Source organism: Urocitellus parryii, chromosome 1 (assembly GCF_045843805.1).
Source record: "Urocitellus parryii isolate mUroPar1 chromosome 1, mUroPar1.hap1, whole genome shotgun sequence".
NCBI classification, from domain to species: domain Eukaryota; kingdom Metazoa; phylum Chordata; class Mammalia; order Rodentia; family Sciuridae; genus Urocitellus; species Urocitellus parryii.
The window spans coordinates 104,334,308-104,361,750 of NC_135531.1; the positions used below are offsets into that span (position 1 = coordinate 104,334,308).

The window sequence follows — 27,443 nt, forward strand, 5'->3', positions numbered from 1 at the left end:
TTTCCACTTGGTGAGGCAGGCTGGTGTGGTACTGGGCTGAGCCTGTCCTGCCCTGCCTCCCAGCCTCCCAGGGTGCAGCAGGTGGAGCAAGAGTCCATCCGCTCCTGTGTTACCCACTTCCCTGAGGTTAATGCACAAGGGCTATGGAGGACCCCTGGCTTCCAGTCCTGGTCAGCTAGAGATCTGGAGCACATTATGTAAGCTCTCTGGACTTTTGTTTCCTTATCTATAAAACAGAGACAATAATAGACCCTTATACTGTTTTTTTTAAATTTATTTATTTATTTTAATTTTTTTATTAGCTACACATGACATTACAATGATCTTGGTGATTTATACATTTGAATCAATTGGGGTATAAATTCTCATTTTTCTGATTGTACTATACTGTTGTTATAAAAGTGAAATGAGTGAAAATGCTTTAAAAATGAGCTGCTCCTTGTTAATAGTATTATCATATTTTGATCTCTATGAAAATAGCAATCCTTTGAGGAGATGGACTGGGGCCCAAGACTCATCCTATCTCAGTGTAAATTACTTTTTGATGTTTTTCCAGGAACAGGTTTTGATGGCGGGAGGATGGACACGAGCCCAACGGGAAGGGGTCTGGATGGAGCCTCAGGAATGGCTAACAGGCTGGTGGTCTTGGGCAAACCTTTAGTTCTCAGGCTTCAGTTCTGAGCTGCTGTGAAATTGGCAGTAAGGATTTACGATCACAGGTGTGAAAGGCACCGAAAACATGGGCTCAAGGAAGGGACAATTGGATAAGCAATACAAGACAGTGGGCTCCCTGAGACCCTTGTACCTAATCCTCTAGAATAAAATGTCTAACAGACTAAAGATCTCCAAGGAGGGCTTTACTTTTATTCATAGATAAAAGCCACAGTTTCTGTAGTTATTGTTATTTACTATGTGCCATGAACATTCCAAGATCTCTTTTTTTTTTTATGGTTCTGGGAATTGAACCCAGGGCCTTGTGCATACAAGGCAAGCACTCTACCAACTGAGTTATATCCCCAGCTCTATTCCAAGATCTTTACACATCAACCGCTCTATGAGGTGAGTACTGCATTATCATCATTTTATATATGGGAAGCTGAGGCACAAAGGTTGGATAAGTGAGCTCCCAGGCTCACACAGCTAGTAAGTGGCCAGATGCCAATCCAGGCTGTCTGACACCAAAGGCTGTGATCTCCACTAGTATACTACACAAACTCTTTTGTTTTAGATGGAGTGCCAAAGACAGAGAGACCAAGTCTCTTGCTTGAGAACACACAGCGTTCTTGAGCTGCATCATTTCTGTTCCGCAGGTCCTGGAAGGAGGAAACTCACTAGGTCTGAGGCAGAGGGCTCTGAGGTTGGCATTTGAACCAGCTCAGCATCTTTTTTTCCCTTCCCCTCTTCTCCTAGGATTAGGTCAGTGAGGATTAAGTGTGCCCTGTGGGCACTGTGAGTATGGGAGGCCCTGCCAGGGCCTGATGAGTGAGCATTGTTAATGTTATGGGGCTGGAGTAGATTCGAACGCTCGAGGTATAGTGCTCCCCTGGGGGTTGGCATAGCCCCATCATGGTATAGACAGGGGAAACTGAGGCCGAAGAGTCCAGGGACCAGTCAAGGCCACACAGAGGAGGGAGCTCTTCATCCCTGCTCCACCTGCTCTGCATTCCAGGCTGCTTAGTGCTAAGCAAGGAGAGATTGGACTTGGGGTGCCTTTCCAATGATCCCCAGGGTGGCCCTGATCTCAGCCAAAGCATGACTCCTGATACAGGGCTCTTTGGGAGTTGGGGGATGGGGAGGCTACCGATTAAAAAAATAGACTGTCACGTGCACGGGGAGGAAGCATGCCACGAGCCCGCCTGAGCCAGCTGGCTCCCCCATGCCCAGCTGCCGGGCCCCACTCAGATCTCCTACTGGAGGCCCCACCCACCTCCCACTGGCTCTGGGCCTGAGGCTCATCACTCTCCAGGCACCCTCTCCTCTCCTCCACCCCTGCCCAGTCTCCAGGCAGATGGTGCTCCCATTGAGCTTGGGTGGGCCTGAAGCAAAGCTCTTGGCTCTAAGCTATGCCAGGGAGGTCTGGTGTCACCACACACTGGCTGTGTGGCTTTGAATGAAGCCCTGTCCCTCTCTGGGCCTCAAGAATTGGCAGAATAATGACATCTGGTAGCTGAGGGCCCCTGAAGCCAAAGCCCTGGGAAGGTGGTCCAGATGCTTGTGTACTGAGCCCAGCTCTTCCGTGTGCTCTTGGCCATATTCCTTTCTCTAGGGGCCTTGGTCTCCCCATCTGTAACAGGGAGTACCCTGGTTTTTCTGTACTCAAATGTGGCCCATGGATGTAGTGTCCGCATCACTGACAGTTTGTTGTTGGAAATGCAGAATCAGGCCCCACCGCAGACCTCCTGAATCAGGATGTGCAATTCAACAACACCCGTGGGCAATTCCTAGGTACTTAAATTATGAGGAGCACTGTTCTAGGCCAGTCATTCTTTTCTTTATTTATTTATCTTATGTGGTGCTGAAGATTGAACCTGGTGCCGCACACATGCGAGGGAAGCTCTCTACCACTGAGCCACCACCCCAGCCCCTGGGCCAGTCATTTTTAAACTTAAAAAAAAAAAAAAGACTAAAATCCATACAATCTTCCCTCTCCAAAGTGTTTAATACGAAACACATAAGAGGAGACCTAGCCACTCTATATTCATCCCAGGAGTGAGGAGGGGTAAATTAGAAGCATAGACATTACTAGGAAGAGCATCAGGAGGAGGAGGAAAAGATAAACACTGTGGGGGCGGGAGCATCTTTTTGGGCCTCTCTTGACCCCTGGGAGAACTCCTGCCCAGGTGGCCTTTGAGAGCCCTCTTGGCTCTGACCTCCAGGGCTCTCTGTCTTAGGAGTTTGTAGGTGCACTTGCAGCAGGGCTGTGTGAGAGTCCACCGCCCAGTGACAGCTTTCCTGCTTGTCCCCATCTTGGTGTCCTGCCCTCTTCCCTTTGGAGTCCCTGAAAGGGTAGCCAGTGCTATTCTTAGAGTGTCAGGGTGGTGAGCAGAGAACATACTAGTGCATTATTTATGCCTCTGAGTCAACGGGGTTACCTTCAGGCCTCCTGGGACACGGCCCTCACAGAATGGCCTTCATCAGTGCGTCTGTTCGGAGGGAGGGGAGGGCAACTTCCCAGGACCCACAGCCCATCCCTCCCTCCTTGGCCCTTAAGCAGGGAAATGAAATAGAATGGTTATCTAGGACTGGGAGAAAGTTGCTTGGTGACATGATTTCATTTTTCATTCACTCAGCACATGTTTATGGAGCAGGGGTTACATGCAGCAGGCGTGGGCGCCCCGATGAATGAAACAAAGTTCTTGCCTTCCAGAAGCTCACACGTTAGCCAGCGAGTCAGCGTGCTCCGTCATCACCACTGCGTGTGCGCAGGCTTGATGCTGGGCACTTGGCACAGCTGGTCTGTGCAACCACTTAGGAGGGCAGGAATTAGGAGACCCTTTTACAGAGGAGGAAACTGAGGCTCAGCATACACAAGGCTTGCTCACAGTCACCACCGCTCATGATCAGATGGGACTCAGATTGGCTAGGACAAAACAAGTATCTTAGATCAAATGGTGGTGTGAAGGGAAGGCTTTGGGAACCCCTGTTCTGCCCCATGAGAGGGACCTTTCTGCTGAAGGGAAGTCAGCTGGTTGAGGTTGTCCTGTTCTTAGTGGATCCTGAGTTGCTGAGGAAGTTGTGTGTGTCTAGTTTTCACGAGCCTGGATGGAGGGTCTGCTGTGCTGTGGGCTGGAGGTCAAAATCATAGGGGGGTGAGTGTATGAGACCCCAAGGTGCACATCTCATGAGGCTGGGAGTCAAAGACCTGTGTCCCTGGGTGCTGAGATCCTGGGGAGTTTCCTTGGCCTTTCTCTGTCCCAGTTTTCTAGTCTGTAAAACAGTCTGACAGTCCCTCCTCTGCCTCTATTCATTCATTCCTTTCTTCCTTCCTTTTTTTGGTGATATTAGGCATTGAATCCAGTGATGCTCTAGCACCCAGCTATATCCACAGACCCGTTCATTTTTTTTTTTTTTAATTTTGAAGCAGGGTCTCACTAAGTTGCTGAGTCTAGCCTCGAACTTGTGATCCTTTTGCCTCAGCCTTCCAAGTAGCTGGGATTACAGGCATGCACCATTACATACAGCTTCTGCTTCTGTTTCTGATAGATAAACAGTGCTAGGAAAACTACAAAAGTGTTGCATGTATTCAAAGAACAGCATACATTTACTATATGTAATTATCAATATATTTTATTCAATGTGTGTTTTGTTAACATTATGGAGTTTTACTATGTGCTGACCACACAGATGTGTTCACTTACTATAGATTATTTATAAAATTATTGACTCTAAAGGCCAGTGAGAGCCGATGTATATCCTGTGTTGTCATGGGCCTAGGTTGGGGCCCAGGGATTTGCATGTTGAACTAATCCACTGAGGGATTCTGATGCACCTGTGAGTTTCTGGTCTGAGCAGGAGAGGGGAAGGAACATGCCCAGGGAGGCCTCAAGTACTGAGTTGGAGCCCAGGTTGAGGCTAAATTCCAGGCCTCCAGCACCTGGTCTGATCCTTTCCTCTTGTTCTTCAGCTGTCCCCAAGCATCTAAAGGAATGGGGAGACTTTGAAGGTGGCTGCTAACGTTACAATGCTGTGCTAGGCATTTCACATGGTTTATCCTGTTTCATCGCTGTAGGGGTAAAAAGGGGACATTCTCCTCAGCAGCATGATCCCTGGATCCCTTGAGCATTAGGTGGAAGATTTGGATGGATCCCTGGGAAGGGAGACTATGACTGAGGTTCAGAGATACTGAGACAGGAATTTGAAGCCACACCACCCTTTCCCCTTCTCCAGTAGCATGTGCCCTCGAGGCACTTGTTGTCTGGGAACTTGCCACCTGTCTACAGGGCAGGCTGGCAGAAGGGAAAAGGCACCCTCCCACAGGTGGGCACCTGATGCACTATACCCACGTTCCTCCATGTGCATGTCCTCCGGTGCTCAGCGTGCGCATGTATGTGTGTGCGTCTTGCTCCCGCCGTGTAGTGTACACATGCATGTAAGGCAGGCTTGACGCAAGCAGCCCTTCTGCGCATACGCACATGTGCAGAGGAGCTGTGCTGCTGCTGGCTGGAGTCTCTCCAGCATTAGAAAGTGAGAGGGAGAGAGCCAATGGATGCAACCCAAGGGGATCCTACGGATCTCAAAGAGCAGAAGTAAAGCTCCACTTAGAGAACCCCCTTTCCTTATTTGTGTTCCACTGCCATACCATCCTCCAATCTGCCCGGTGTAGCCTGCCTCAAGGACCTTAATGCTAGCTGCTCCGCCTGCCTCTCTTCCCCTAGATGTGCCCATGCCTCACTCCCTCACCTTCCTCGGTCCTTCAGTCAGATGTGCCATCTCAGTGAGGACAACTCTGATTACTGTATCTACCTTTACAAACCACTTCCCACTCCGTACATACATTCCATCCATGTTTTCTTTTTCTCCATAGCATTTGCCTTCTGAGTTAACCATACATTTATTATCCTGGCCCCCTACTAGAATGCAGGCATTTATTTATTTATTTGTTTGTACCTGGGATTAGCCACTGAGCCACATCCCCAGCGCTTTTTTAAACATTTTTGATTTTGAGATAGGGCCTTGCTATGTGGCTTAGGGCCTCACTAAGTTGCTCTGGCTGGCCTCAAACTTGCACTCCTCCTGCTTCAGCCTCCCAAGTCACCGGGATTACAGTGTGTGCCACTTCTGTACCTACTGGCACAAGCAGATTGTTTTTTTTTGGGGGGTGGGATCTGTTTCTCTCCATGGCTGTGAACAGTGCCTGGCGCTTAGTTGTTGTAACTATGGGTTGAATGAATGAGTCCATGTACCACCTGGATTTATTTTCTTTAAGTTGTCTAATTTTGTTACTGAAATATCCACTTTAGCCTCCCCCGCAGTAGTAATATACCTGAGACCACAGGTTTGGTGTATATTTTCCAATATGCATTTGAAACTTATATAGCTATCAAGGCTTTTAAATGTTAGGATTCCACCTGAAATCTTTTTTGCTTTCACCAGAGGAGAGAGGACACCATACTTTGGGACTCATTGGTTCAGTCCAATTGTCCCTTTGAACAGATGAGTAAACTGGGCCTCAAAGAGGCTTAGGGACTAGCCAAATGTCATCCAGACTGTGATAGGGACAGACAGTGGAACCAAATGTCTTGACCTCCAGTCTTCTTTTATAGTTTGAGGGAAAAGGGGAGAGCAGGACTGGATGATTTAGCCCTTCCGGGAGAGACCAGAACTCCTGGGAAGGGGCAGGGCCAGCTCCCAGTTGGTGATGGTTGGTGATGAACCAGGGGACCCTTTTGGTCCCCCAGCCAGCACAGGTTGCTCCTTCCCTCCCAGGAGTCCCTCCGGGTTCTGCCCCTGGGGGCCAGGGACTCAAAAGAAAACGCTCTCTCTTTACAGCACACCAGATAGAAGTCAATGCTGAGGTCTCCTGTGCAGAAGATGCTGTGAGGGATGGTGGCGGTCTGGGTGGGGGGATGGGGGGACACCAGGAGGTGACTGATGTGAACAGAATTGGGAGAACAGACCCTGACCCAGCTGGTGAAGAGGAGAGAGGGAAGGAGACAGCTAGAGCCCCAGCCTTGGCAGAGGTAGGGGTATGCAAAAGGCCAAAGTTGAAATTCCCCTCAGGTGTGCACAGTGCTTTATACTTTTAAATCATGTCTGCATCTCATTTGCTCAGTAGCCACTCTTTAAGCAGATAGTTTTGTTCTTGTTTTACTGATGGGGAAGTTGAGATTCACAGAGGTGAACCAGGTTGAATGGGGTGCCCTGTTGAACCACAGAGGGGAGGGGAAAGGCTGCATGTAGGTTGAATTTGGTGAAGGAGGGCTGTCTAGGGAGGAGTAGGCAGTTGGAGGGATATAGGACCTGAAAGGCAGGCGCCCAGAAACCCGCCTTCAACTCGCTGGCCAAATACTTTGGTGATTTCCCCGACTTTTCTGAGCCTCAAGCTTCCTCATATGCAGAAGGGAGAGAAGCGCACTCCCTGCCTAGCAGCACGCCAGGATAAAATCAGACATCAGACAAACGGTAATGGTGCAATCGCTCACGCACAGACGTGCGCACGGAGGCAGCAGCCTGAGTGAAGTGGAGGCACGGGCCCCTGCCACGTCTGCCCAGGGTGACCCCTCGTCATCCGCCCAAGAAAGCCGGGGTCTTCGTTGGCAGGTGCGAGCGAGCTGGGACCAGGAGAGGACGAGCGCTGCCTGGGGGTCCCGCGGGGGCGCGGGGCGAGGGGGCGGGTCCGTCCTCCGGAGCCGGAGTCGGTGCTCCAGCGACATTTGAGAAAGTGCGTCCCAGGAGGGCGCAGGCCCCCTCGCTGTCTGCCCCGCGAGCCCGCGCTCGTCCCCAGCGGGCTTGGGCCATCATTACCATTCCTCCTGCGTTTTTTCCTCCCGGGTTATTTATTTTTCTGGGAGGAAGGAATGTGGGGAATTTACCGCAGGGCGCTGGCCTTCGTTTTCGGCGGTACAGCGGCCTCTTCTATGAGAAGGAAGCGGCCGAGACAGATGGCAGGAGACGGGAGGCGGCGCAGGGTCCCGCGGGCTCGGAGTCTGGAGCAGTGGGCGTTATGTAACCCACCCGGAGACCCAGGGCAGGGACATGGTGCGCCTGGGTTCGGGGCATGGGCCTTGCAATACTCATGGCCCGGTGCAACTGTGCCTGCCTCACCCCGTTCAGCCTCTGCTTCTGCCTCTGCGCAAACCCGATGGGCGTGGTCCAGTCAAAGGTCCCTTCCTCTCCAGCTGCTCTAGATTTGGGGAATGGGGGTGGGTAAGGAAGTGTGGGGATTACCTAGAGCCTTTCAGCCCCTGCAGCGCTATTCCTATTGCTTAGAATGCTTCCTTAGATCATCTTCCAAGACTTGCAATAAATGCCGCCCCCTCCAGGGAGCCTTCCTGATTGCTCCCTCTTAATTAATTTCCCTCTGGGACTCCATGTTCTCCTGGCACCTTATGGAACATTCTGCCTCTTAGGTCCAACACAGCAACTTGAGGTTTCATCTCTCTCTCCACCTTCAGACTTGGTGCTCTCCACCACCACCACCACCACCACTGCTCCCCCTTCCCGAAGAACCATCCTCAAGATCTCCAGTCTAGAATCTTGAAGGATCTAGAATCAGGCTCCAGGGACAAATGGTGGAGCAATTGTGAAGCTGTTTGAGGCTTTGGATGTGGGAGTGTTCCTCCCCAGTGGCTAATTTAGTCAGCAGTTATTGAAGCCTTCCTGGTAAAGACCTCTGCTCTCTGGGGGCAGTTAGAGAAAGGAAGACTGGCTTTGGCCCTGGGCTGGCACAGCTAAGGGGAAGAGTCACATCTTTGTGCAGGACCCAGAGTGTGCTGGGCCCTGGGACAATGGTGGGGACTCAGAGATGACCTAGGCTCTGGCCTGCTCCTGGCAGAAACACAGACTCAGGGAATCCACCTCTTCTCTGCCCTGGCTTGCCACCTTTGCAAGTCCTGGATGGTGTGTCTTCTCTGGAAGGCTGGAGTGCAATAGTCCTGTTAGTCTCCCAAGGCTTCCAGGGATCTGGGGTGGAGGAGTAACACAATAGCAGGGGGCTTGGAGGCAGGCCTGGCATCCAAAGGGCCGGTAAGGAGCTGGGAGCTGGGAGCTGGGCTCTGACACTGGCCTTCTGGGAAACCGACCTCCAGTTTGCCATCTGCCTAGAACTGAAACTGCCTCTTTAAGTTTCTAACTTTCTAAAATCTACTGATTGTATTAGTGATTCAGCCAGCAGAACAGGCAGGAAGGATGCTCTGGTCCTGACTCCTGGTTCCTGGCCAGGACACTGAGGCAGGTCCTGGTAACCCAGCAGTTTGGACAGTGCTTATCGCCTGCAGGGATAGCCCCCAGCTCAGCCTGCGTTGATTTGGGACCCCACATCTTTGTCTCTCCTCCTCCCCCATCTGTGCCCTCCTTGATCCCATTCCGCTGTCAGCAGAGAAAAGCCAAGAGTCCAACCAGACCCAGCCGCCCTCCTCAGTGGCTTCTGAGCTGCCGTTTCCTCTGAGCCCCACTCCTGCTGGAGTCTGGATGGATTGATGAGGGCTCCCTGGAAGAGGTGGCAGCTGGGACAGGTGAGTGGGGAGAGTGCACATTGCAGGCAGAGCTCTCCAGAAGGAAGGTGCCCAAGCTTGGGATCAGACTGTCCCTGCTCCAGCTCTCTGCCCCTTGCAGGCTGTGAGACACTGAATGAGTTAGTAACTCTCCAGCACTTGGCCTCCTCCTCTCTAAAACGGCCGTAAAGCAAGTGCCTTTGTGAGTTGCTGTGAGGATTCGAGGAAAAACATTGAACCCCTCGCTTACAGCATGTGGTGCTCCCAAAACGCTGGCTACCGTCATCCCGACCAACTTCATTATTATTCTGCAAGCGGCTATGGGAGATGGGTGGGATACAGGAGGGAGATGGTTGAGACCCTGCCCTCAAGGCTCCTATAGTCTATTGGGGGTAGGGGGTGGCCAAGATCCAGATCATAATGGCTACAGAGCTAAACCTTGGAGACGCGGTGCAGGCCATGGGACAGGCCCTAGGCTCTATGGACTATTCTGGGTTTGAAAGCTAACTGTGCCTCTGAGACTGTGTGACCCTGAACAAGTCACTGTGCCCCCTGAGCCAGTTTTGGGTTGCTCAGTGAGTCATGGGCCTGTGATGGGGCCTGGCACGTGGTGAGCACAGCCTGAAGGGTGATTTTAACTAAAATGAATGATGCACAAAATGGTGCGGATAAAACATGGGTGGTCAGGGGAGGCTTTGGGGAAGGGGCGGTAGCCTTTGAGTCACTTGGGAGGCTGGGGGATTAGGGTACATAAAAAGAATGTGAAACAGAGAAGGGGAGGTCTGTGCAAAAGGTGCTCTGCTGGCAGGAAGTCCCAGGGCAGGCGTGGGAATGCTGAGCTGTGAACTCCCTCCGCCATTGCTTAGGGCGCAGAGAGTGCGCTAGTGAGCTCCCGGGCAGGCCCTGACGTCAAGGGCTTTGAATGTCAGAATGAGCTGGACCCCTTCTCGATCCCCCGATCCCCCGTGTCCTGGGGAGACAGCAAGGGTTTTGAGCAGGAGAGAAATAAGAGTGGAGCTGGGAAGGTGAATCTGGCTGCGTGGGGTGGGTTGATTGGCGGGGGAAGAGGCTGGGGGTGGAGAGGCCATTTAAAAGGCTGTTGCAAAATCAGTTTTCCTGATAAAGAGCTGGGCTGAGTCATCTGTGGAGGAGAGAAGTCATATCCAGCTTCTCCGTGTGGCTGTCGAGGTGGGATTTTCCTCTCTTCTTCGTGGACTGGGTGACTGGGCGCCTTTCCTGGAGGCCCTGAGAACCGAGTCTCTGCAGCCGGCGGGAGCACCCAGGGGGAAGCGGGGCTGCAGGGAGGACCCAGCCGGAGTGAGTAAGAGGAACACTCAGAGGTGCCTTTGTGGCTGGGGGTGTGACTCAGGGCATGTGGCATCCCTTTCTTGATCTTAGTTTCCCTTTTGGGCATCAAGGGGGATGCATACGGGTGACTTCCGTCAGCCCTCTGGTGGCCAGGCTGGGCTCCCCACTTCCACTCCTGTGTCCCTGTGCCTGCCGTTCTTCCCACCCAAGTAGCAGTTTTCTCCAGCAAGGAGATCTGGCCATCTGCTGGCCTCAGTTGGGTTGCACTCCCCTGTCCACTGCGGGCTGGAGAGCTCCTGGGGCTCAGCGAATGTGTCATTTCCTCCTTTCGGTGGGGAGGATGCCGGGGCCGGCCGGGGCTGGCTAGGTAGCCAGGCCATTACTCAGGCCTCTTCATCTTCCTGCCCCCAGCCAAGCCAGAGGTTGTGCAGAGGCCAGCCATTGGTTCCTTCCTGATCCCACCAGGGGAGCAGCTTACCCAGCCTGTTTACCCAGCCTGCTGCCAAGACTCCACAATGGGCGGCCCCACGCCAGTCTCTGTTCCCACCTCTGGCTCCCTGTCTGCCCCTCTCGACCTGGGCCTGGACATTTCCATTGACGGCAGCTGTGTGAAGAAGCATTTCCTTTAATTCTCCCTGTCCAAACTTCCTCCCTGGCCTCCCTGGCCCTGCCTCACCCCCTTCCTTCAGGGTCTGGATCCAGGCAGCCTCAGTGAGGGGCGGCACAGGCAGCTGCCCGCAGAGGGTGAGAGGGATGTGAGAAAGCTCTCGTCTCTGCTGGGAAAAACTAGAACCTGGGGTCTCCTGACTCCCAACCTCATGGTCTTTCCACTCCACTAGTTTTTCATACCCTATCAGTCATTTCTACCTTAGTAAGAATGAGTTTTCAGCTCTCCCACTGAGAGGAAGAAGGGAGAGAACAAACGAGTTATTGTAGGCAGCTGAGTTTTCAGGGGAGAGGGCACAGCCGAAGGCATCCATCATGGGATGAGGAAACAGGGCTGTGCAGCTCATCATCCGGGAGCCCTGCAGCCTTTCTTGATGCTCCTCCCTTGGGCTGGTCTGGAAGGCAGAGTGGTTAAGACATGAGACTTCACAGCCAGACTTTTCTGCGTTTTGAATTCCAGCTCTGCGACGTATAAGTGGAATGACCCTGGGCAGGTACCTCCGCCTGGGTTTCATGTGCAACATGGGAGAATGACCAGTATTTATTTCTTGGGGTTGGAAGGCTGGAAGGCTGGAAGGCCAGGAGTATGAAGGGCACCGTCGTGAGGTCGGGTGACTGGGCAACTGCTGCAGGCCTCCTAGGGCAGCACTTGGGGCTATCTACTTCTCCCCCACCTGGGGGCTTACCCTCTTGGACCCCGCCTGCTGACCTCAGGTAGCTCTTCCTTGCATCTGCCCTCCACCCTTCCTCTCTTTAGGGCCTGATCCAACATCCTGGGTGAGTCTTTAAAGGGCTAGCATCCCAACCTGGCCCTGCAGAGGCTGAGACCTTATGACCTACACAGGTGCAGGCCCCAGCCAGGCAGATTGAGGGCTCAGTGAGGTGTCTGTCTCCTGTGGCCCTTGGTCCTCTCTTGCCTCTCGGACATTAGGGAGCCCAGTGTTGGTCCAGGTGACTGTTGTTACAGGTTCCCTAGTCTGGGGAATTTTTTTAAATTATATTTTTAATTTTAAAGATTTTTTTTTTATTGGTGCATTATAATTATACATGACCGTGGGCTTCATTGCTGCGGGTTTGTACAAACACACAACATAATTTGGTCAATTGCATTCCCTAGTTCCTCCTTTTCCCCTCCCTAGGCTGGGGAATTTTAGATGGAGCTGCTCCCTGGAGCCCTGGACAAGGGACTGAGGGTGGCTGTGTTTGGTCAAGCCCTCCCCCTTCGTTCAGCTTTGTTTGTGCAGGGTGGCAAAAATCATCTGGTTTGTTGGCTGGGCCTGGTCCAGACCTCCTGCTGAATTCCTTTTCTGTGCAGTCACTGCAGACTGGTGTGGGGGTGCGGGAGCTGTCCTGGGGGGCAGAGCTCACTCCCTCTGACCTTTTCTGCTGTTCCTCCTGTCTCAGTCCAGTGCCTTGAGGGGCAGTTACAAGCTCAGAGAGGTGTGGGAAGGGGTCAGCAGCAGCATTTGGGCTGTGCGTGAAGCCCAACTTAGACCTGGGTGCTGAGCGCATGTCCTCCTCTGTGACCCTGTCCCTCTGAGCCTCCCAGGACAAGCTTATTCCTGAGGGCCCGTCACACTCTGGCATTTGAGGATTTTCTAAATCCACGGCCTTTTAGAGCCGGCCTGTGGGATGAGATTGAAGCAGAAAAGCAGAAAGATGCAGACCATTGGGAGGTCTGAAGATTCCCACCCTGAAGCACTTCTCATGAGTCTCACTCTGTGGGGACCTGCCGGTCAGGAGCTGGGCACTCTGTAGCCATATGGAGCCAGGTGTGAACCCAGCTCTACTCCTCTTCTGGCTCTGTGATGTTGGGCAGCTCACTTTACCTCTCTGAACCTTGGTTTTCTTATCATTAAAACATGCATAGTAACACATTTGTACCTGATTGGATTGTTGGGAGAATTAAATACTATGTGTAGAGGGACACAGTCTGTGCCCAATAAAACTTAGCTGCTGTCATTGCCATTGGGTCATAAGAAATATTGGTGGAACTTGATTATCCTGACCTTGTCCTATGATTTGAATTTGTGAATGTGTGCAAGGGTTGTCAGGCTGGAAGGAGAAAGCTTTCATATCTGTGTGGTGCTGGGGGCGCGGAGACACACCTAGTGGTGGAAGTGAGTGGCAGTTTATTACCGAAGAATGTACACGGGTGGACAGCACCTCCCTAGGATAGGGAACCCATGTCAAGGGGTGTGTTTTGGGAGATGCAGAAATTGTGAGGGAATTGGACCCTGTGCTGGTTGCCACTGAGATTCTGTGAAACTCTTCTTCCCCATAACTCTGGGATCCCCTGCTGTGGTATCCTAGCAAAGGCAAATCTTCTTTGCTAGAAGCACATCTGACCCCTTTCAGGGAGTAGAGTAGGGTCACCAATTGCCAACTCTTCCCAGGGTGGCATGAGCCCTCTGCTCTGTCCACCCGGGCTTGATGACTTTAAGCCCTTGGTATTCATGACTTCATGTGACCTTCCAACACTGACATCAAGTGCTTTCACCCCCCTTCTCAGTTACAGAGACTGTGGCTCTGAGATGCAGGAGCCTGCTTAGGTCACACAGCTAGCAAATGGCTTGGATTCAGGCAGGAGGTCTGGGTTCCAAGCAGAGCAGGAACAGACCCTGCATGGGCAGAGCAGCCTCTCATGGCCCCTGTGTGGCTGGTGTCCCCCACTACAGCTCCCCAGGGGGCATCCTAGCTGGACCTTGTTTTCTTTCTTTTTTTGTGGTCTCAGAGATTAAACCCATGGGCCCTCTTACCATGGAGTTAAATCCCAGCCCTCTGGTTTTCTGAAACAGGGTTTTGCTTAGATGCTCAGGTTGGCGTCAGACTTGCGATTCTCCTGCCTCTGCCTCCTGAGTAGCTGGAATTACAATTACAGGCATGAGCCACTGAGCCTGGTTTTAACCTTTCATTTTTTTTTTTTTTTTTTTTGCTGGAAGTGGGGTACTGGGGATTGAACTCCGGGGCACTCAACCATTGAGCCACATCCTCAGCCCTATTTTGTATTTTATTTAGAGACAGGGTCTCACTGAGTTCCTTAGTGCCTTGCAGTTGCTGAGGCTGGCTTTGAACTCGTAATTCTCTTGCCTCAGACTCCTGAGCCACTGGGATTACAGGCGTACACCACTGCATCCTTCATTAAAAAAAATATATTTATTTATTTTTATGTGGTGCTAAGGATCGAACCCAGTACCTCACATGCAAGGCAAGTACTCTATCACTGAGCTACGGCCCCCGCTCTAGCCCTTCATTTTTTACTGATGAGGTGACACAATAGGAGAGAAGTCCTCCCAGGGGCCGCAGGTGTCGTGGGCAGGTGGGGTGGGCTGTGTGTGTTCACAGTGTCCAACAAGTGGGGGAGATCCAGGCCTTAAGGGAAGCAGGGAAGAAGGAGTTGGGGCCTCAAAGCCTGTGGCTGCTTGGCCTGGACCCAGTGAAACCAGCATAGATCCTCTATTGGCCTCCCCCTTGACTCCAGAGTCAGAGGCTCTACCCTGGGCTACTCTCTGGACCTCAGTTTCCCCATCTATAAAATGGAGTGGCAGTGAAGTAGCTCTTCTCTAAGGGCCCTTGCAGCCCCAAGAGTCCTGGAATTCTGAGCCAGGCTGGCAGGGTGCCTAGAAAGACTGTCCCTGGAGACCCACTCAGCACGTCATGGCCAGCACTAATGAGGGCAAGTGGGAGGGAGGGCAGGGTCACATTCCTCAAGAACTAATTAGCTTCCCACAGTATCGGGGAAAGGGGTGACAGAGGAAGGAATTTTCTCAGCCATTGACAAAGCCCATGACCCTGGCCACAGGCTGATCCATCCATCTGTCCGTCGGTTCATTTGTTCATGTGTCCATTTGTTCGTGCGTTGTTCAACAAGCACAAATTGAGCACTGACTGGATACCAAGTGGGCACTGGGGAGAGAAAGAGAAATGGTTGCCCACAGTGAGCCTGATCCCTGACCTCAGCCCCAGACTGGACCTGCACCCCGCACTGATCTGTCCCCCTCCTGCTTTCCCAAGGGACTTCGAGCGTGGGCTGTGAACTGATTCCAGCTTTGCCACCCTTAGCTGTGTGACCTTGGTGTCAGTTACTTACAAGTCTCCGAACCTTGGTTTTCTGTTCTGCAAAACAGGGGCAACTAACGTTTGTCTCGTGGTGGGCAAATGAAAGGATGCAATGTTTTAGTGAGGTCCCTGCTAAATTAGCCTGATTTAATACTTTTCTAGTGTTAAAATATGTGAATTTTTAAATGACCATTGAGATAAAAACAGGAAGTAACCCTGGAAGGACATAGAAGAAACAGACGACAGTGGCTCTGTGATTGTGATGTGGAGTAATCAGGAACGGATGCTTTTCACTGAAGACCATTTTTATGTCTTTATTTTTATAAATGAAATGTGAATGTATCACCTATTCTATAAAGAAATGTTAGTGGCAACTCTATAAGATCAAAGAAAATTACCATGAGCTTGAAAGTGTAAAGGAACCTAAGAAAGGGACATAGAGTCGGGGGTGATGGCATACACCCATAATCCCAGTGACTGAGGAGGCTGAGGCAGGAGGATCCCAAGTTCAAAGCCAGTCTGGAAACTTAGGGAGACACTTTCTTAAAGTAAAATATAAAAAAGAGCTAGGGGTGTAGCTCAGTGGTAGAGCACTCCTGTGTTCAATCTCCTGTGCTCTAGTACTGAAAAAAGAGAGAGAAAGAGAGGGAGGGACAACGGCACATAGAAAATACTCCTGGGGCTCTTTTGTACGGGTCAGCAATCTTTTAAAAATATGTTTTAGTTGTCAATGGATTTGTATTTTATTTATTTATATACAGTGCTGAGAATTGAACCCAGTGCCTCACACATGCTAAGCAAGTGCTCTGCCACTGAGCCACAACCCCAGCCCTACTGTCAGCAATCTTACTCTGGGCCCACTTTAGGCCAGGCACCACACTAGGGGCCAGGGTTAGAAAGATAAACGAGTTGGGCAAGGCCATCATCTCCTGGCAGCTAAGCTCTAGGTGAGGAGACCGTGATAATCAAGGAAATACATAGAAGACCATTTCAAATTGTGGTGAATGCTAGGAACAAAATAAAGCAGAGAGATGGGATAGGAGAATGGAAGGCCTCTCCAGAGAGGTGGCATCCAAACCGAGACCTGAGTAGCAAGAAGGAACCATCAGGGAGTGTCATCTAGGGAGAGATCTTATTGCAAGCCGAGGGAACAGCATGAACAAAGGCTCTGGGGCAGGACCACTCATGTCATTTTCAAGGGACAAAAAGAAAGCAGCAGAGTGTGGAGAGGAGAAGGTGGTGGAGGAGGCATCAGTGCTCAATGGGGTCTTGACTTCTAGAGCAAAGTGTTCAGGCTCAGTTTGGTGATGTGCTGCATCAACAGATTTTGGGGGCAATCCAAATGGAGGGACAGTTAACACTGAAAAGGAAATCACGGCAGGCTTCCCCAAGGTGGTCCTGTTTAAGTTGGGTCATGTATCTTCAATTGGGTCATGAGCTGGTTCTAGGAAACTGTGAGTAAAGATCAAATTCTAGAGGAAAAGTCATGTGTAGGAGGGCGTGGATGACCACCTGTCTGCATGCCCCTGTGGCGCTGCATTCCCATTTCCTAACCGGGCCTCTGTTCCTCCCTGCAGCACTGGGCCGGAGCACTAGCTTCACTGAGAAGGATCTGAAAGAGGCCAAGGCGCTGAGCCAGCAGATTGCAGCCCAGCTGACCACCCCTCCCAGCTCCAATTCCCGAGGTGTCCAGCTCTTCAACAGGCGACGGCAGAGAGTGAACGAGTTCACTTTGGAAAGCCACGGTCAGAGGGTACAGAAGCCTGGCCAGGAGTCCCCCAGAGAGCCCTCTGCAAGCCCCCCAGGCCATGCCCCAGGTCTCAACTTGAGTTCCACCTTGCTGCCCAAGCCAGGCCCTTCCAGGCACCCAGACCCCGAGACCCGCCACAGAGGGGTCTCTGCACCCAGGATGGAGGGGTACTCAGAAGAGACCAGCTTGCTGCAGCACCTGGAGAAGATGGCCAGTGAGGAGGAAGAGGTACCACTGGTGGTTTATTTAAAGGAGAACGCAGCCCTGTTGACGGCCAATGGGCTTCATCTGTCCCAGAACCGAGAGACCCAAGAGTCCTCGCCCAGCCCTCCTCCAGCTGAAGTCCACAGCCCAGCTACAGATGTCAACCAAAACCTTTCCTCGCCCAGTGCCGCGCTCACCACACCAGCTCCTAACAGCAACCGCAACCTGCCAGCCACCGATGTCAATCAGAACCCCCCAGCAACCGTCACCCCCCAGAGCCTGCCGAGTTCTAGCACCCAACAGAATTCCCCTGAGGCACAGTGCTCACAGAATGGCACGGTGCCAGATTCCAAACCCAGCACCCTGTGCGCCGATGGGCAGCCCCAGGCACCGCTGGAGGAGGTGAGATCCGGTATGCTCCTGATTGACAAGGTCTCGACTCCGCCTTCTGCCACCAGCACCTGCTCCAGAGAAGTTACTCCCATCCAGGGCTCTGGGCCGCTGACCTCAGATTTCATGTCCAGCTCCCTGCTCATCGATGTGCAGCCCAGCACCCTAGTGATGTCAACGGAACAAGAGATGACTGCACGGCCAGCAGCCACTACACCCACCAAGGTGTACAGCGAGGTCCATCTCACGCTGGCCAAGCCCCAGTCGGTGGTGAACAGGACGGCCAGGCCTTTTGGGATCCAGGCACCAGGGGGCACTAACCAAATAGAGCGGAGCCCCATGCTGGAGAGACGACACTTTGGGGAGAAGGCCCCTGCTCCCCAGCACCCCACCATGGTAGATAGGAGTCCCCGGCCACAGAGACATGTCATGTCCCACAGCCCCATGGTGGAAAGGAGGCTGGTGGGGCAGCGAAGCCCGGCCTTGGAGAGACGCCCCTTAGGGAACTTCACCCCACCGCCCACCTATGCAGAGACCTTGTCCGCCGCACCCCCGGCTTCCCGGGTTAGGTCTCCCCCGTCTTATTCTGCCCTGTACCCTAGCTCCGACCCCAAGCCTTCTCATCTGAAGGGCCAGGCGGTTCCCGCCAGCAAGACGGGCATTTTGGAGGAGTCAATGATCCGCAGAGGCAGTCGAAAATCCATGTTCACCTTTGTGGAGAAGCCAAAGGTCACCCCCAATCCAGACCTGCTGGACCTGGTACAGACCGCGGATGAGAAGCGGAGGCAGAGGGACCAAGGCGAGGCCGGCGTGGAGGAGGAGCCCTTCGCGCTGGGGGCCGAGGCGTCCAACTTCCAGCAGGAGCCAGTCCCTCGGGACAGGGGCAGCCCTGCAGCCGTGGAGGAGGCTGTCCCCGAGTGGGCTTCCTGCCTCAAGTCGCCCCGTATCCAGGCCAAGCCCAAGCCCAAACCCAACCAGAACCTCTCGGAGGCCTCTGGGAAGGGGGCTGAGCTTTACGCCCGCCGCCAGTCGCGGATGGAGAAGTATGTCATTGAGTCTTCAGGCCACACTGAGCTGGCCCGCTGCCCTTCACCCACCATGTCCCTGCCTTCCTCCTGGAAATACTCCACGAATGCCCCCGGCTTCCGAGTGGCATCCCTAAGCCCAGCGCGGACGCCCCCTGCCTCCCTCTACCATGGCTACCTGCCTGAGAATGGGGTCCTACGCCCAGAGCCCACCAAGCAGCAGCCCCCATACCAGATGCGGCCCTCTCTCTTTGTCCTCTCACCCATCAAGGAACCTGCCAAGGCCTCCCCTCGAGCTGCCTCATCAAGAGCTGCCTCCTCAAGAGCCTCTTCACCAAGAGCCACCTCCCCTGCCAAGCCCTGCTCCCTGGACCTAGTGCCCAACCTGCCCAAGGCGGGTCTCCCACCGTCTCCTGCACTGCCTCGGCCTTCGCGATCCTCCCCAGGCCTCTACACCTCACCTGGCCAGGACGGCCTCCAGCCCACTGCCGTGAGCCCCACCTACAGCAGCGACATCTCCCCCGTGTCTCCCTCCCGGGCATGGTCTCCCCGCGCCAAGCAGGCTCCCAGGCCCTCCTTCTCTACCCGGAACGCAGGGATCGAGGCTCAGGTGTGGAAGCCTTCCTTCTGCTTCAAGTAACGGACCCCACCAGGGTCCCACTGCCTGTCCAGGCCCCTTCTCCAAGGGCCAGGTGGAGAGCACAGGTGGCAGGAAGCGGCCCAGGGCCTAGTGAGGAGGATGGGGAGTCCATGGTTCAAGGTCTGCACTGTCGCCAGCTAGCTATGTGACCTTGGGCAAGCTGCCTCCCCTCTCTGAGCTACAGCAGCCTCTTCTCCACTACAAGGGGTCCTGGACTCCATGTCGGGGTGGGAAGGAGGGTCACAGAGAGAGCTTCCCGCTGGCAGGCCATGATGAGGCCAAGCGGCTTCTTCCAGCCTTGGCGAGCTGCAGGGCTGCCAGTCTGAGGCCAGTGACTCGCTGGGGAATGGCCAGGACAGGGGATGCTAAGGGGGACTTCTGGAGCAGACAGAGCCACCAGTGCCTGAGGATTCTGCCAGCCAGGGGTCTGCCTGCTCAGCCGGCTGGAGGCCTTCCCAGGTGGCCCACGCTCCTGGCATCTTCCTTCCTGTTGCTGGATTCTCACCTCTGCAGGCCTGTCTCTCCCTCTGCCTCTGGACGTCTCCTCTCCACTGCTTCAGACAGCCTGCCTGGCCTCCACCCTTTCTTCTCTCCCGGGGCTTCCTGCTGGACGCGGACTTGGCCCACCACTGCTGTCTGCTGCTGTTCTTCCTGCTCTCCCCAGCTGCCTCTGCACCTTCTCCGAGACCTGGCTCCACTTGAGGGAGACTCCTGGCCTAGGCCTCAGTCTTGCTCCACCTGGCTTTCCCTTCTGTTGGGGGGTGGGGGACATCCCAGGGGATCCCTGAGGGAATGATGTGCAAACGTGTGTGTACTGCTAGGAGGGCGGCTCCTGTGTGAGGTATCATGGGCTCAGGCCCCAGGGAGAAAGGCAGAGGAGGAGGTCCCATCCAGGCCTTCCACTTGCTGTGTGACTTTGGCCAAGTCACTTCCCTCTCTGAGCCTCAGTTTTCTCATCTATACAATAAAGGCTCCTCCCCATGATAAGCTGTGAGGATTGAAAGGATAGGCTGGTGCTTTGCGAGGAAGAGCTTGTGAGTGACAAGATAGTCCCTGGGAAGACAGAAAAAGGAAACAGGATAGATGGAGTTAGATGTCTGTGAGGATGACCCGGTGAGGTATGGTTAGAATGAGCTGCTGCAGGAGGCCAAAGGCTCAGAAGCCTGGCCTGGGGTGACTCAGGTCGGAATTGCCTGTGGAAATGATGTTGGCTGGGATAGGCCCACAACAGCTCTGGGGGAAGGGACAGTAAAGACCCTAAGGCTTTGAGGGAAGTCTTGAACTTAGACCTGGATTCTAATGAAATGACTTGGTGTGAATCTTTGGGTCTCAGTTTCCCCATTCACACAGTGAAGGTGTTGAGTCAAGTAGCCAGACATCCCCACACCCCCCTACACCCCTTTGATATGATGCATCCCCCAAACTACACTTTGTGGGGGATAAGAAAAGACAGATACCAGCCGCAGGATTCAGATGGAAGCTGCCCAAGACTGGGGGCCGAGGACCACCCACTTCCTTTTTCCCAGTCCTATTTCTGGGCTCCCAGAGGGGCGAGGGGTGGTGGAGGCGGTGCCATGCTGGGCTGAGCCTGCAGTTTTCGTGAGCTCAGGGCTCGTCTCCATGGGAACAGGGGTGCCTTCTCAGTGAGCTCATTCTGCATGAACCACAAACTGAGGGGGCATGCCTGGGGAGCTGTAAAGGAGCTTAGTTCCTTCATGCCACATCCCCCCCAGAACAGGGTGAAGCCCCCTGCCCTGGACCCTTGCTCCCTTCAACCCTGGGGGGCCAGCCGTGGAGGAGCCCACCTTCCATCCTATGGCTGGGCTGAGCTCTTCTCCCAACTTTGTTTTCTCTCCTGTTCTCAATACACTCTGCCTCAAATCCATCTTGCTTCTTTCTTTATTCTCTGCTGCTGCTGGGTCATGGCTCCCTTGTTCCTGGTTCTGGCCTGGGCTGTGGAGTGGACTGGTCAGCCACTGTGTGTGAGTGGAGTGTGTCCTCGTGTGTTTGGATCTGCTAGGGCTACGTAGCTAGGTGCTACCTGGGTAGTGAAGGCGGCGGTCTTTTCCCCAGGTTAATTCACAGAGACCCAGACTCCCGTTCTGCTTCCTCCTTCCCTCAGAGTCTGACCAAAATGGCCGTTGAACAGGGGGGAAACATGCTGCCCCTTATGGCCCAGATTTATTTATTTATTTGTTTGTTTGTTTATTTATTTATTTACTGGTGCTGGGGATTGAACCTGGGACCTCGTGCACACTATGGAAGCTCTCTGCCACTGAGTCACATCTCCAGCCCTTGTTTGGGTTCTTGAAAAATGAAATTGAAATGCCTTTCACCAGAGCATTCGCTCTTCAGTTTCTTCATGTCCCCTCCCCCTTCCTATTATCTAAATTTGGCGATTTCCCACATTCATCACCATCACCTCCTGGCTCCTCAAAACACCAAGTTTCTGCCCCTGCTGGAGAGGGAAGAACTGCTAGATGTGTACCTGGTTCCTGTGTGGCCTTGCACCACCCTTCCCATCTCTGGCCTCAGTTTTTCCTTCTGTGCAGATAGGAGTGTCAAAGGTGGGAGGGACCTCTGTTTGGTCTATGCTAGCCAGTGGCTGACTGCTCTGCCTTTACCCCAAACATGTGCTCTGTTGTGGGACTGGGGCAGGGTTGACTGGGTGCTACTCTCTGAATTTTCCACCTAGTGCATTTCCAAGGAGATCGGCATATATGGTGCATTTCTACTTTGGCAGAAAGTGAACAGTTCTGATTTTCTGCAGCCTTTCTGTATTGTGAACCCCCCCCCAACCCCCATGCAGAGTCAGTCCCTGGACATGGAGTTAGTATGAGGTCAGACCTGGCCGTCCTCCAGAGGCTGAGGAGCTGCTCACCACTACCCACAACATCCCACCCTCTGCTCGAGCTGCTGGCTTTCAGGGTCCTGGCTAATCCTGTTACTCCCTCTACTTGTTGGACCCCGTAATCCCCTGTGGCCACAAAAAGCAAAGACAACATTTTAGAGTTTTTGACAGTTATTGTAGCCCCCCCTGGCCCGGCCTCCTTTTCTGGTTGAAGAGCCTGTTCTTCTGCCTTGATGGCTCTTCTCGGGTCATGAGCTCTTGTCCCCACCTTCCTGCTCAGGAGGGCATGGTAGTTGGGTATAGGACATGCCCGAGCACACCCTGAAACTCTGGGTTGTGCTTCTACTCCTTCCTATGTAGCCAGGACCTCCCTGTAACCTCCTCTCCCTGTGACATGGGCTCTGCTTCCACAGGTGGCTCGATGCACACTTCCCGGGACGTGTCAGACATAGAGCTGCTCTCAGGGTCTCCAGCTCAAACTCTGCACAACTCCTGACCCTGAAAGAGGGTTCTCATGCTGAGTGGTAACCTCTCTATTCATGGTTGAAGCTTGGATGTCCTCAGGAGGTCTCTAAAGTCCAAGGCACCATGAAAAACTTCCTCTCCAGGCTGTTGCATGACGTTCCTCTTTAGGTTAAAGGGCTCTATTCCCTGAGTCTGGGCTCAACTAGCACTGCTGCCTTGTGTTTGGAGAACAGTATAATCTCTGCCTATTGCTTCCTTTTTCTGGGAGAAACTAGATTTTTCAATAGGCTGAAAGGATGACTGGCTTGACTGTGGCTGATTGCTGATTGGAGGAAAGAATGATCTTGTGGGTGGGTCTAGATTTGATTGGGTATGAGGCAACGAATGAATGGACTGACTAGCTAGGGACTCGGATGGATGGCTGTTGGTGAATTTGGATTGGATTGCGAGCCCTAGTAGACTGGTTATTGCTGGAATCTGATTGGATCAACAGGATCATCAGTGCGATGGTTAGAGAAATATAAGCTTGGCATGGATTTCCAAGTCCTCCACTTCCAAGCCAGATAAAACTGGTGACACGGGAGGTAGCCTTTGAGCAGCAGAGCATTACACATACATTTCAGGGGAGGGGGGATGGCAGAATATACTGGGCTGCTATCTACACCTCTGAGCTTCATTTTCATCATTAGGAAATTGGGTGTGACTATGCCCGCTACCTCCTCACCACTTTGTTGTGAGGAATCAACGAGAGATATAGGATGAGAAACAACCTTGCAGACAGGCAAGTCCTTGAACGGAGGAAACAGGTATGGCAGAGTGCATGGCAAAGTAGTGCTTTATAGCCTCAAGCATGTTCACCATCTGGAGTCACATTCCTTTCCTGGTGCCAGCAAAATGTCCAACAAAGGGGAATGTGCTGCCTAGGGAAGACCGACTGGCCTTTCATCTGTCAGTAGGAACTCCCTCCCATCTTAGGCATCAAGGAAAAATAAGGAGGTCATTATAGCAACATAGCAAATGGTTTGGGGCTGAGGGAGTCTTTCATTAAGTCCAACTTTAATAATAGTAGCTAACAGTTTTAAATTTAACTCTTTTTTGTGTGTGTGTGTGCCAGAAATTGAACCCAGGGCCTGGTGCACACTAGCTAAGTGCTGTATCACTGAGCCACATTCCAGCCCTTAAATTTAACTGTTTTGAAAAAGATAATATATGCACATAAAAAAATCTAAACTTCTATAGAAAGTAATACCTTAAAAAGCCTCGGACCCACTCCCCTGAGGCTGTATGCTCTGACTCTACTGATAAAACTATTTCCTAACAGGTAACCATTTCAGTTAGTTTCATATGTACCTCTCCACTATCTCTTTATGGTAACTAACATCTATTGAGCACTTTCCTATAAGCAATATGCTAATACATGTAACTGCCTTTTACACCTCTCTTTCTCTCACAAGGACTCTACAGTGTACCATTTTACAGAGGAGGAAACTAAAGCCCAGAGGGAGCAAGAGCTTGCCAATAAATTAACAAGTCTGTCTCCAAAGCTAGCGTTCTTTAACCCTATCCCCTTGTCCTCCGTTTAAAAGCAGAGGCTGACCCCGATAGCGTGGGCTTTTAAAAACATTCTGGGCTGGGAGTTGGGTCACCTGGGTTTCATTGCAGGTTCTGCCTGACTTTGGTCGGTGCATTTCTACCCTTATAGAAAATACAAATCAGACTCAGTGCCTTCCAAAACCAGCACTAAAAACCTGCCCTCACCCTCTCTGTTTTCTCCCCAGGACCGCCAAGAGAGCCTGCCCACTTCCCCGCCCTGGACGCCCAGCGCGTCCCGGCCCCCCAGCAGCCTGGACGGCTGGGTGAGCCCAGGACCGTGGGAGCCGGGCCGCGGGAGCAGCATGGGAAGCCCCCCGCCGCTGCCGCCGCCGCCCATGTCTCCCTCGTGGAGCGAGCGTTCAGTATCTCCGCTGAGAACCGAGACAGAGGTGCGTCCGCCCAGCCGCCAGCTGCAAGCGCTCCTGGCGCGAAACATCATCAACGCGGCCCGGCGCAAGAGCGCCTCCCCGCGGCCAGCGGGCGCCGAGAGTCTGAGGCCCTTCTCTCCTCCCGGGGTGCCGCCGCCGCCGCCGCCGCCACCGCGCATGCGCTCGCCGCAGCCCACCCGCTCCAACCCAGGGGTAGCGAGGGGTGCGGCGTTCACGCCCATTCCGCCGAGCCCCTTGCTGGCCGGGCCCGGGTCCTGCGCCAGTCCCCGGAGCCCAGTGCCTGCGCCGCCTAGGCCCTTTCCCTACCGCCGCTCACCCACGGACTCCGACGTGTCCCTTGATTCCGAGGACTCTGGGGTTAAATCGCCTGGCATCCTCGGCTACAACATCTGTCCCCGAGGATGGAACGGTAGCCTGAGGCTCAAACGCGGCAGCCTCCCCACCGAGACCTCCTGCACCACCTAAAGCCCCACCCGGGAGGGCCCAGCAGTCAGAGAAGTCATCAGTGTTGGGGAATCCCCGCACCACGACCCCAACGGATCTGGCCTCATTGAATAGCCCCAGAGCTAAGTGGTCAGAAAAGAGCGTTTTGGGCTTGGAGATGGAGTAGGTACCCAAGCTTGGGTTTTAATCCATGCTGTATCATTCAGTGATATGACCCTGGGCTAGACCTTTCCTCCGTCTGACCCACAGCTTTCACATCTGTTTAATACAGCTTTGGACAAGGCCATCGCCAAACATCTAAATTTCCCCTTCTTTCAAACACACACACACACACACACACGTGCCTTGGAAGGGTTCAGTTGTGCATATGGACCCTTGGACTTGCTGCATTCCAGGGTTCCACACCCCTTCTTGGCTCTTTGCTCTCTGGAGCAAATAAGGGGTATATTCATAAGAACCTAGGCTATGTCCCCAGTCCAGGCCCTGACTTGACCACCCAGCTCCCTGGCACCAAGTCCCAGGCAGGAGCAGCTGTTTTCCATCACTTCTCAGACAAGCTCTATTTTTACCCAGTGACCTTTAGAGAGATCTCCCAAGCCAGCTCAAGGTGCCTTACTAGTTCCTCTGGAGAAAAGGAGCAGGAAGATTCTTCCTGGGTCTTGTCACACTACTTTCTCCATCCCAGGTCATCTCTTCTGCAGCCAGGACAATAATTTTCTGCAGTCTTGGGCCTCCAACCTGCCTGTCTTCTGGGCCTGTTCATGGCAGGTTCTGGTCTCAAAGCTGGGCTGAAGAGAGAAGAAGAAATAGAGTTACCCTCTGGCCTTACCTATTGCCCTCAGTTTGGAGCTGCCCATTTGGAAAGAGAGAGGCAAAAAGTACCTTGTTATAGAAAGTATGCAAGCTGCGGCCAGGATGCACAAAGGAGAGTCTAACAGGAGATAGATTGTCTCAGATCACCTCCAAGGGCTCTCCCAGTCCGCAGATGCGTTACATGGTATTAGGAAGTGGGAAGGGTGGTTGTCACAGATCGGCTGAGCTTGAATTCAGGGGCAGATGAGCTTAGGTAGTAAGTGAAGGATTAGGCCAGAGTCAGCCTAGGTTCTGGCCACTTAGGAAGTGCCTCCCTCTTCAGTTTTAGGCCCCAGCCCCAGTGTCCTTATCATAACCAGAAGAGTGGGCACTGTCCCACCCAACTCTTTATCATTGCAGTCTGGCCTAGCTCATGCCTGGTCCCAGTGACCTTGAGGAGCCTAGCTACAGGCCCTAGCCATCCTTCTTAGCTGATTCTAGTCCCTAGGAGGGAACTGGAGAGGAATGTGGCTGTTCTGTAGTTTCCAGAGCTGAGTGGTGGGGTCCTCTAGAAGTTCAGATGATCAGATTCAGAATACTTTGCCAGGATACAGCAGAGTGGTAGCTGAAACTGGTTGAGGATCAAGTATATGTAGGAGAAAGAATATTAGGATGTTGCTAAAGGTGAGGAACAGTATGATTTGGGGTTAAGGGTAGACTTACCCACCCAGCAGAGTAACATTAGTCATAGAATCTTCCATGTAAGGCTAGGGAAAGCAAGGGTCATGATGGAAGAGAATCAGGATTGGGATGGGGCACACTTGGAATAAAGGAGTGATCCCAGAGGGTTCTTAGGGCCTGGGGACATATGCCCTGTTGGTAGGAAGATGAGATGGGACTCCTCCTCATTTAATAAGTGACTACATTTATCAAAGCCCCCTACCTACAGGGACCCTTATAGCATAGGAAACCAGGGCTATGAGTACCTCCTCCTAGAGAAGAGAAACTGAGGCCTCTGGCTGATGCAGTGGCAAAGAGGAACCATTTCTAACTGCATTTCTCCACAGAGCCAGCAGGAGGTAGCCTTGGGAAGCTGCAGTTCTTTCTCTGACTGTTCTCTCCTTAGGATTGCCTTCTCCCTGACCCTCTCTTCTAACCGTTATGAGATTGCTTGTGTACTGCCTCTAACCTCCAGTAGAATTCAGCTAAATAAATGCTTCCTGCATTCTTCTGCCTCCTGTGTCATTTTTGGCTTAGCTAAAGCCCTTCCCTTCTCCCCAGATGTGGCATAGTCCATGGGACACTGGGGGGGGGGGTGGTGGGAATATCTGAGACACTTGGACTGAGAACTTGGGGGTATGCAGCCCTGAGGAGAGACGGTGAACAATGGAAAAACTTAGAACCATAGAAGTTGTGTTGTCCCTGGGATGAAATCCTGGTTCCATCATTGACTAGTTAGGTGGCTCTGAGTGAGCCCACTCCAGCAGGTCTCAACTTTCCCCTCTTTTTAAATTAAAAAAAAAAATGGGTAGTTTGCCTTTATTTATTTGTTTATTTTTATGTGGTGCTGAGGATCAATCCAGTGCCTCACACATGCGCAACAAGCACTCTACCACTGAGCTACAGCCCCAGCCCTCAACTTCCCCATCTTTGTAATGAGAGAGTTAGATCAGATAATGTCTCAGGGTGATATTGTCCAGGCCCTGACTCGATGT

The 27,443-nt window shown here is 52.8% G+C and overlaps 1 protein-coding gene across 2 annotated transcripts in view; it reads left to right on the forward strand.

Moving 5' to 3' along the window:
• Nucleotides 1-26,955, forward strand: part of Synpo (synaptopodin) — a 36,805-nt gene extending 9,850 nt beyond the window's left edge. The window contains exons 2-3 of one of the 2 annotated variants that reach the window (XM_026414650.2): nt 16,763-19,164; nt 24,289-26,955. In XM_026414650.2, the coding sequence (XP_026270435.2) occupies nt 16,763-19,164; nt 24,289-24,957 (3,071 nt within the window). In that variant the 3' untranslated portion in view covers nt 24,958-26,955. Of the gene's footprint in view, nt 1-16,762; nt 19,165-24,288 lie in introns of those variants that run through there. The other variant, XR_003303117.2, reaches the window with a different exon arrangement.
• Nucleotides 26,956-27,443: the final 488 nt, after the last annotated feature.